Consider the following 9,856-nt stretch of genomic DNA (forward strand, 5'->3'; position numbering starts at 1 on the left):
CATTAAGAACTATGGAAATCATTTAGCGATTGTATAAGCCACAAACCTATATTCCTATGGTTCATGCACCATATGTCATCTATGGCTTGAGGCAAACCCTAGATATCTCCTTCCGGTCTCAATCTACGCAGCAAATCAATTGAATGATGGCCAAACATTCAAAAGCATTAATCACACCCATAGACAATCAATAGAGAGAGAGAAATCAAGAAATAAGGAAACCAAGTTTATTGAATCTTCAAGGTTTGGTTACATTAAGACCCTAGTAAGAAATCTAGCCACTCATGGAAGCAAAATACATCATTAAACAAAGGAAATCAACCATAGAAACTAGGATAGAAAAGGAGAGAGAAAACCCCCTTGTAGACCCTCTTCTTCTCCAAGCTTCAATGGTGGCTCCAAGTTCTCCAATGGTGGTAGAATGAAAAACCCTCCCAGAACTCCCCCAAAACCCTATTTTATGCCCTTTTATACTTCCCCAAACTCTTATGTCATTTTTAAAACAAGTTGGGGTCGTTTTGGCTTAAAAACAAGTGAATTCGGAACTTTTTCGCGAAACTGCGCATGCTGTGAATAGTACCTCCGATCGATCGGAAATACAATTTGTCTCCACGAGTTTTTTAGTGTTTTGGCAGGTCCGATCAATCGGAAATCAGTTCTGGAGTCCAAATCTTCATTTTGCACTCTTTTCCTTCCTTTCTTGCCTTGACACCTACAATATGCAAATATAACTTTCTTAGGCAATATCAACTCTTAATCAACTCAAAATGGGATGAACTCATGTGTAAAGGATGTGCAAATGTATGTATATATTTGGCATATCACCTTTCAACCCCACTTATGCATGTCCCTCCGACAACGAACAAAACCTCTTTCAATTTTTGTGTATTGAAGGAAGATTCATGGCCGCTATTTCTGTGCCACTGCAACCTTGCAAGCAAGGTCAGTCAGCATTTCGTAGTAGATTAATATGCTGATTCTTATTTTTGTTACCCCAATAGCTTGTTGCGTATGAAGATTAATTTATTTTGTATGTATGAAATTATTTTGAATTATTTTCTCTGTAAAATAGGTTGTGTTATGGAGATTAATGCAGAGCATGATAGAGATAATAGTCCTTTGCTATATGAGAATGAAGAAATTGAAGAACCTAAGCAGGGAATGATTTTTAGTTCGAAGGAAGATATTTATGCATACTATAAGAGATATGCCAACCAAGTAGGATTCTCTGTAGCTCTTAGATCACAACATGTGGGGGTCAATGGAGAGTTAAAAGACTTTGTAATTGAATGTTCTCGGGCAGGGAAGAAGAAAAGTAAATCTGAGCTAAATCCATTGAAGCCATTTCTATCTGCAAAAGTGGATTGTAAAGCACGATTGAGAGCAATCTTACAAAAGGGTGAGACATTCATGATAAGTAAAGTAGTTCTTGAGCATAATCATGAATTGATCTCAAGTGACATTAGACACTTCAAATGTAATAAGAGAATTAACACTCCTACAAAGAGAAGATTGGAATTAAATGATCAAGCAGGGATTGGTGTTTCGAGAAATTTCACTTCCTTAGTTGTTGAAGCAGGGGGGTATGAACACTTGTCTTTTGATGAAAAAGATTGCCGCAATTATATTGAGAAAGCACGAAGATTGAGACTTGGGGAAGGTGATGCCGAATCAATCAGAAACTATTTTTTGAGAATGCAAAGAGAAAATTCTAACTTTTTTTACATAATATACTTTGATGATGATTGTCGCATAAAACATCTATTTTGGGCTGATTCACCGAATAGATCAAGTTATGGAGTGTTTGGAGATGTTGTTTCCTTTGATACGACTTATCTCACAAACAAATACGATATGCCGTTTGCCCCTTTCGTAGGAGTAAATCACCATGGACAGTCGATTTTATTGGGTTGTGGCTTGTTATCAAGTGAGGACACCGACACATTTGTTTGGTTGTTCAAGTCATGGTTAGCTTACATGTTTAGTCATCCTCCAAAAGCTATAATTATTGATCAATGCAAAGCTATGCAAAATGCTATTGAGATTGTATTTCCAGAAGTGAGACATAGATGGTGCTTGTGGCATATTATGAAAAAAATACCGGAGAAGTTAAGAGGTTACTCTAGATATGAAGCTATCAAAGAGGCAATGTTAAAAGTTGTTCATGATACTTTCAGCATTTATGAGTTTGAGAAAGAATGGAGTGTGATGGTTGAAAGGTTTAGTCTTCAGGGTAATGGGTGGTTGGAGACATTATATGAACAACGGCGTCGTTGGGTTCCAGTTTATGTCAAAGATACATTTTGGGCAGGTATGTCAACTACACAACGTAGTGAGGGTATGAATGCTTTTTTTGATGGGTATGTAAACTCAAAAACCACTTTGAGGAATAAGATTGAGAAGGAGACAAAAGCCGACTTTAAATCTCGTCACAAGATGTATGACTACCTAACCATGTATGACATTGAGAAGCAATATCAGGTGGCCTACACCAATGCCAAATTTAAAGAGATTCAGGAGGAGTTTAAACGACTGATTTACTGTGTTCCATCTCTAGCCAAATATGATGGTTCAGTGTCAATTTATAGCGTTGCAGAAAATATGAAAGTGGGAGATTATTGGAAGCAAGTCTACTTTATTGTTCACTTTAATACGGTTGATAAATGGATGCAATGTACATGTCGCTTATTTGAGTTTAAAGGTATTTTGTGTGGCCACATTTTCAAAGTGCTCACGGCGAGACAAGTAAAGGATGTTCCAGATAGTTATATCTTAGAAAGATGGAGAAAGGATTTGAAACGATGCTACACATTCAGTAAAACAAGTTATAGTGGCTCGGGTGATGCTAGTAATGCACAATTTTTTGATCAAGCTCGACTTAAACTCAACGAAATTGTTAATCTTGCATCCAATTGTGAACTGAAACGTGAAATTGTGATGCGTGATTTAGAGAATTTGAAGGAAAAAATTTTGAATGATGAAGTGCAGATTTCTGTTAGTTCGAGACTAGTTGTTGACAATACAAGTAAGTTGCGTAGCCTTTTAAGTGTTCGCCGGAAAGGTCGTCCAGTCACTAATCGAAAGGGCACTTCTCATTTTAAAGAAAAGATCAATTGCACCATATGAGATTAACAAGGGCGATGAGGGTTGAAAGGGAGAGAGATATGAAATCGGAAAAGGAGGGTTTCACTATAGATAGAGGAACATGTGAGAGGAACAGATTCGCCGTTAATGGTGTATTGGTGTTGCGGAGGGTTATGAGAGAGAGAGAGGATTCACGGTTTAGGGTGTATTGGTGTTGCAGAAGTGTTATAGAGAGAGAGGATTCGCACTAACAAATTAAGAAAAGAAGGAGAGAGAAATATGAGAGATAAATGGATATGTCAAATAAAAGTTAGAAATATCCATTAATATCCACATAAGCTGCCAAGTAAGTTGGCCACATAGATTGGGAGCAAATTTGGGGGTGCAAATTTTGGGGACGAAGCATTATCCTATTTTCTCTTCCTAAAAAAAAATGTCGTGTACAACTTTTCCCACATCGCCCACCGTTTCTGACTTATCTTGCACAAATACAAGACAAAGGGGTAGTCATGGTTTCTATTTTTCTTTCAGCCTTTTTTTCTTTTTCTGTCTATTAAATATTAATTATCAAAGGCCAAGAGCTAGATTGTAAACTATCTTATTGATTTGGTCAATTGTATTAGAGACGACTGACTAGTGACAACAATTCAATATTCATAACTGCAAGTCATCTTCCTCCATAAATTAAAACACTGAATCTGAAAGGGAAAAGTCATCTTCGGTTGGCCTTGCAAATTAAAATTAAAACACGGGAAGGCAAAATTTGACAAACAAGAACATAACTTCTCAGCTTTACCCCTTTCTCTTGAAAAAGGAAGAAAAAAATGGTTGAATCATTTCTGTATAGTGTTGCAGAAAACATTCTGGGAAAGATAGCCTCTCTTGCACTGCAAGAAGTTTCTTTGGCATGGGGTCTTGAGAGGGACTTGAAGAAGCTTGAAGACAACTTAACAATAATAAAAGCTGTGTTACTGGATGCAGAAGAGAAGCAGGCGCAGAGCCAAGCGTTGCGCCTTTGGCTTGGGAGGCTTAAGAATTTTTGTTATGATGCTGAGAATGTGCTAGACGAGCTCGAGTACGAGGGCTTACGCAAACAAGTTGTGAAAAAGTACGGAAACACCAAAACGAAGGTAAGACGCTTCTTCTCAAGCTCGAACCCACTGAGATTCCGTCTCAAAATGGATCATAAAGTGAAGGAACTTGGGGAGAGATTAGATGAGATTGCAGCTGAAAAGTCAAAATTTCATCTTATAGAGCTAGTTGACTATCGATTGGTTGGTCGAATAAAGAGAGAAATGACTGACTCTCTGTTGCGTACATCAAATGTTATTGGAAGAGAGAGTGACCAGGAAATACTAGTTAACAAGTTTCTATTAGATCCGATTGTGGGTCGAGATATCTATGTGATTCCGATAGTTGGAGTAGGAGGCATGGGGAAGACAACACTTGCCAAACTGCTATACAACGACCAGAGAGTAGACAAACATTTTGATCTCAAGATTTGGGTGTGCGTGTCTGAAAATTTTGACAAGAAACAAATCATGGTAAGCATGCTCATGTCCTTAGCTCTTCAAAATCATGGAGACTTGGATCCTGACCAATTGCAAAAGCTGATTCAAGAAGAGCTGAATTCAAAGACATTCTTACTTGTTTTGGATGATGTGTGGAGTGATGATCGCGGGAAATGGATTGAATTCAGGGATTTATTGGAGGGAGGTGCTGCTGGAAGTAAAGTCATAGTCACTACTCGTAGTGCCTCAGTTGCAACGACTGTTCGAACTGTCTCCTCATATGAGTTGAAGGGTCTTTCTCATGAACAATGTCTGTCTTTGTTTAAGAAATTGGCATTTAGAGAAGGAGAAGAGGATTTACATCCACATCTCAAAGAGATAGGAGGTGACATCGTGAAGAAATGTGGAGGGCTTCCTTTAGCTGTGAAGACACTGGGGACCCTTTTATATTCCAAAAGCGACGAACGTTATTGGAAATTCATAAGAGATAATGAGATATGGAAGCTGGAGCAGAAGGAAAATGACATTTTACCTGCTTTAAGGTTAAGTTATTGAAGCAACCGGCTTGAAAAAAAACAATGAAGTCGCCACCAATTGATTTTTAGGGATGCAATTGGACATCCATTCTGGTCTGCGAGAAAAATGGGCAAGGGGGTCTATTGAGCATGGGGAAGGTGTTAGGCACCCCACAACTCCCGAAATCGGTTACCTTTAAATGTTTTCCTATTTGGCTCTAATTTGTTTTTGAAAATCCCATTTTGATGGGTCTTATTAGAATGTAAATGAAAAATCCACTTGGAGTGGTTTGGAGAATAAGGTGCAAGGGATCATTGGGGCCATTCCCGGCTTGGCCAAGGATTGGAGAAAACACCACTTGGAGTGGGTTTGGATATTTGAAAAAAAAAAGGGGTTGCACGGGATCATTGGGGCCATTCCCGGCTTGACCAAAGATTGGATAAGGTACCACTTGGAGTGGGTTTGGATATTTGGGGAAAAAGGATTTTTTGGGGACTTGGTTGATATACCAAAAGGGCCCACAATCAAGGGATAATGTTCAATTCAAGTCTTACTCACAATTATGTTCTTCATGAGAAAAGAAAGAATCCATTTATGGCTCAATGAATGGGTCAAATATCTTTAAACCCACCGTTGAGTCCGTAAATAAATTCTCCTAATCCCTAAAAACACATTTGCTTTCCGGATCTACGAAATCCAAATGTTTTCAATGAATTCCCATGGAACCTCAATATCTTGAAGGCTCTTTGGTATTTAAACAAAACATAAGGATTCCACAATTTAATCTTGATGTGTTTTATTAATGTGAGACGGCTTGGATTAATCCAATGACTAACGCGTTGCATTTATTTTCATGACATTCAAATAATCCTAGCATACGTCTAAACATCATGGCATGGTGTGAAAAATCAAAATCCTAAGCATGCATTCTAATGCAATCATCATTCACAAAATCATCCCCTAATGTCTATATGCTTCTAGCACCCTAAATATTTATGTATGCATTTCCACTGTTTTCCACTATACTATTACAAAGATTTACATTTTACAAGGATACGTGACAAAAACGAAATTTATACAAATGTACAAAAACTCAATATTGCCCTCGGGACCCATTGCTCAACTCCGGCCCAAATCTTCTAAGTATACCCTCCGGCCCAAGCGGTCACAAGCCCGATCCAAACCCAACAAACACAAACATAATGGGGTCAAATTGTATGAAAAATTGAGATGCCCAAATATAATCAGAATTCAGATTAATTCAAACCACATTATGAGAATGCATATATATACAAATTCTATATCATACACGTACAAACCTATATCAATATCAAAACCTAAGCCAACTATGCACTCATACCGAATATCAATACATTCAAACCACATTATAAGAATGCATGTATATACAAATTCTATATCATGCACGTACAAACCTATATCAATATCAAAACCTAAGCCAAATATGCACTCATACCGAATATCAATACACCAAATATCTGCTCGCAATCCAATTCCAAGCCAAAGATTAAAGATCAAATGTTAGAACACCCAAAACCATATATATTCACGGACTAGGTTCAATATGAACAAGCAAATGTTTGCATAGACCAGGTTTTATTCAAGTTATATATACCCACAATCCACATACAAATAGCAACCTCCATATACAGACAAACTAAGCCAAGTATTCAAACGCACATCACCATGGTGAACAACGGATTCAAACCGGACATCAACAGCAAAGAACAAGCAAATATGTTTCTTTGAAATCCAATACATATTATAGATCCAATACATCATAATAGAACCAGGGGTATTGAAACAGGGTCTGGTATGACACAATTAACACTGGTATGGATCAAAGAAATGAAACCAGCTTAAGCACGAAGGCAGGAACTAGGAAGCAACACATGGGTATATCAAATAGATGTTCAAAAATTTGTAGAGATTGAAGCATACACAAAAACGGAAATCAAAACGAAAAATGAGAGTGTGTATGAATCGTCACCTTTTTCTTCTTCTTGCTGATTCTCTTGCCGTTCTGCCCAACACGCCTCTCCTCTCCTTCTACTTTTTTTCTTTCCTTTGGCCTCTCGGTTTTCTTTTCTCTCTTCTTTCCTTCTTCCCTCTTTTCCCCTTCCTCCCTTCACCTCCCTTTTTCCTTGCGACTTCCCCCTCTCTTTATTTTTTCCTTTCCTTAAATTTTGCCACTTCTTTTCCCTCCCACTCTCTCTTGTCTCTCCTTTTTTCCTTAAATTTTGCCACTTCTTTTCCCCTCCCACTCTCTCTTGTCTCTTCTTTTTTCCTTAAATTTTGCCATTTCTTTTCCCCTCCCACTCTCTCTTGTCTCTTCTTTTTTCCTTAAATTTTGCCATTTCTTTTCCCCTCCCACTCTCTCTTGTCTTCCACTTCACCATCTCCTCTTCATTCTTTTTTGTTTTTTTTTTCTTTCTCTCTTTTTTTTTTACTCCACTTTCGGCTACTCCATTTTTGTTTTTTTTTGTTTTTTTGTTTTTTTTTTTTATATATATTTTATATTTTTGTATTTTTGGCCGGACGAAAACCGGTTACTACAGTTATGATCAAATGCCATCTCATTTGAAATCATGTTTCAGTATTTTATCAATCTTTCCTAAGGATAATGATTTCACCAGCGTTTCGTTGGGTCAAGTTTGGATGGCACATGGGCTTCTTCAATCCTCAAATGAACATTAAGACATTGAAGATATTGGATTGCAGTATATAAAGGAGTTGTATTCCAGATCATTCTTGCAAGACTTTGAAGATTGTGGTGGTTTTTTTAGTTTTACAGTGCATGACTTGGTGCATGATCTTGCATTGTCAGTGGCACAAAGCGAGTGCTTTGCTATGAAGACTCATACCAATAATATATCTGAGGGGATTCGACATCTGTCATTGTCCGACAAGGCAATATTAGAACAAGAAGTTCCAGGTTTTCTAAGAAAGGAAAACAATCTACGAACTATAATTTTCCCTAGTGAATTGCAAGGCCTTGCTTGTGAATCTTTTGTCAATACATGTATCTCTACATGTACGTATTTGAGGATGTTGAGTTTGAGAGGATCATTTTTTGAGGTATTGCCAACTTCGATTGGGGTTTGAAGCATTTGAGGCGTCTCAATTTAAGTTATAGCAGAGTTAGGAGACTGCCTGATTCTATTTTGAAGCTGCACAATTTGGAAACTTTGTTACTTAGTAATTGTTTAGAACTTGAAGAGTTGCCAAGAGGCATAAGGAACCTAATTAAGTTGAGAGTTTTAGTAATAACAGTAAAACATAAGTATTTACCAGAAGATGAAATAGGGTGCTTAACTTCTCTTCAGCTTTTGACTATTGAAGCTTGCACCAATCTTGAATTTTCGATTGAAGGAATGCAACGTGTAACATCCTTGCGTTTCTTGGAGATTTGGGACTGCAAAAATTTAATTTCCTTGCCTCGGAATTGGAAATACTTATCTGAATTGGAGGTTTTGAGTATCAACAATTGCGTTCAGCTGAATTTGATGACAGAAGATGAGAACCAAGACGTCAAGGTGAGCTTTCGATCTTTGATGCTTGGATCATTGCCACTGCTCGTGACCTTACCCCAATGGCTTAAAAAATCTTTCAACACTCTACAAAGACTAACAATTTATACTTGTGAAAACTTCTCCACATTTCCGGAGTGGTTCCAAGACTTCACTTCTCTTAAAAAGATTTTGATCGAAGATTGTCCAAAGTTGTTGTCACTACCGGAGGGGATGCATCGTTTGACTACCTTGAAGGAATTGATAATCATAGGATGTCCAACACTGCGTAAAAGATGCAAGAAGTTTGTAGGTGAGGATTGGCATAAGATAGCTCATGTTCCGAAGATTTATATTGATGATGACGAAGTTGAAGATGAAGATGAGGCATTATCAACTGCTTAGGTAACAAAATGTTTGCCTCTAAATTTGACTACTTTCTCAGTATTGCCAAATTCTAATGTTTCTTCTCTAATCAAAAAAGTTATTCTGCTTCTTCTATTTCATTCTGAATTATATTCTATATAGCATATCAAACGCATTGCTTATATATTTTACTGAAACAAATCCATTCAAATGGTGAACAGAAATGATCTCGCGTTATCTGAAAGTTCTGCCAATGCTTGCGAACAGTGTTTACAGGCTGAGATTGAAGCGGTGGTGTCGTCATGGTGTCATCTTCTGGCAGCGGACATGATTTTCTTATTTTGCTCAAGAAATACAAATACGAGATGGTCTACTGAGATGATCTAGAGATGGAGAAACACTTTGATTTTGGAAATAAGGATGATTATACTAACTTTCTCTGGCTTTGTTGTTTGTTGCTTGGATGATTGCTATAAGCCACCCCCAATTGGATTTTTGTCGGTGAAATAAATTTAATGATTGATTTATGGAAATTTGTTCTGCTAAGATAGCCATCAAATTTAATTAACTTTTTCATCCACAAAGTTAGATGAACTTGAATTCATCATTTTGTGTTGCCTATTTGTGGTCGTCAGGGTTTGGCAGCTTCTTTTCTTCTCAGTTATGATCAAAGAACAGGTTTTTTATCAGTAAATGTGAATGTTTTTTATCATGAAAAAAACAAAACCATCAGATTGATACATTTAGCGTAAGATCAAACGGTCCTCATTGGAACTACATGATCACATTTATCATATGATCAAACGGTTCTTATTGGCACTACAGGGCCTCTGTCTAGCAATCCAGAGTCCA

General features: G+C 37.4%; 4 protein-coding genes across 4 annotated transcripts; all 4 read left to right on the forward strand.

Moving 5' to 3' along the window:
• The first annotated feature begins 902 nt into the window (after positions 1-902).
• Positions 903-3,721, forward strand: LOC120014210 (protein FAR1-RELATED SEQUENCE 5-like). The gene is made up of 3 exons (XM_038866130.1): positions 903-942; positions 1,073-3,025; positions 3,708-3,721. Exons 1-3 carry the CDS (start codon positions 903-905, stop codon positions 3,719-3,721), a joined length of 2,007 nt encoding a protein of 668 aa, XP_038722058.1.
• A 187-nt stretch (positions 3,722-3,908) lies between these two features.
• LOC120014211 (putative disease resistance protein RGA3) lies at positions 3,909-4,344 on the forward strand. The gene is made up of 2 exons (XM_038866131.1): positions 3,909-4,214; positions 4,339-4,344. Exons 1-2 carry the CDS (start codon positions 3,909-3,911, stop codon positions 4,342-4,344), a joined length of 312 nt encoding a protein of 103 aa, XP_038722059.1.
• A 20-nt stretch (positions 4,345-4,364) lies between these two features.
• LOC120014701 (putative disease resistance protein RGA3) lies at positions 4,365-7,831 on the forward strand. The gene is made up of 2 exons (XM_038866733.1): positions 4,365-5,143; positions 7,688-7,831. The coding sequence occupies exons 1-2, from the start codon at positions 4,380-4,382 to the stop codon at positions 7,824-7,826; spliced, it is 903 nt and encodes a 300-aa protein (XP_038722661.1). The 5' UTR covers positions 4,365-4,379; the 3' UTR covers positions 7,827-7,831.
• Positions 7,832-7,979: 148 nt separating this feature from the next.
• LOC120014212 (disease resistance protein RGA2-like) lies at positions 7,980-9,043 on the forward strand. Its single transcript, XM_038866132.1, has 2 exons — positions 7,980-8,163; positions 8,208-9,043. Exons 1-2 carry the CDS (start codon positions 7,980-7,982, stop codon positions 9,041-9,043), a joined length of 1,020 nt encoding a protein of 339 aa, XP_038722060.1.
• Positions 9,044-9,856: the final 813 nt, after the last annotated feature.

The sequence above is a fragment of the Tripterygium wilfordii genome, chromosome 14 (assembly GCF_013401445.1).
Source record: "Tripterygium wilfordii isolate XIE 37 chromosome 14, ASM1340144v1, whole genome shotgun sequence".
Classification (NCBI taxonomy): Eukaryota; Viridiplantae; Streptophyta; class Magnoliopsida; order Celastrales; family Celastraceae; genus Tripterygium; species Tripterygium wilfordii.

What these genes read in the sequence shown, in the direction of transcription:
- LOC120014212 (XM_038866132.1), top strand. Translation starts at nt 7,980, where the DNA reads ATGAAGACTCATACCAATAATATATCTGAGGGGATTCGACATCTGTCA. An exon ending in CAATACATGTATCTCTACAT is followed by an intron (nt 8,164 to 8,207) that starts GTACGTATTTGA and finishes TCATTTTTTGAG; the next exon opens with GTATTGCCAACTTCGATTGG.
- LOC120014211 (XM_038866131.1), top strand. Translation starts at nt 3,909, where the DNA reads ATGGTTGAATCATTTCTGTATAGTGTTGCAGAAAACATTCTGGGAAAG.
- LOC120014210 (XM_038866130.1), top strand. Translation starts at nt 903, where the DNA reads ATGGCCGCTATTTCTGTGCCACTGCAACCTTGCAAGCAAG. An exon ending in ACTGCAACCTTGCAAGCAAG is followed by an intron (nt 943 to 1,072) that starts GTCAGTCAGCAT and finishes TCTGTAAAATAG; the next exon opens with GTTGTGTTATGGAGATTAAT.
- LOC120014701 (XM_038866733.1), top strand. Translation starts at nt 4,380, where the DNA reads ATGACTGACTCTCTGTTGCGTACATCAAATGTTATTGGAAGAGAGAGT. An exon ending in TTACCTGCTTTAAGGTTAAG is followed by an intron (nt 5,144 to 7,687) that starts TTATTGAAGCAA and finishes CGGTTACTACAG; the next exon opens with TTATGATCAAATGCCATCTC.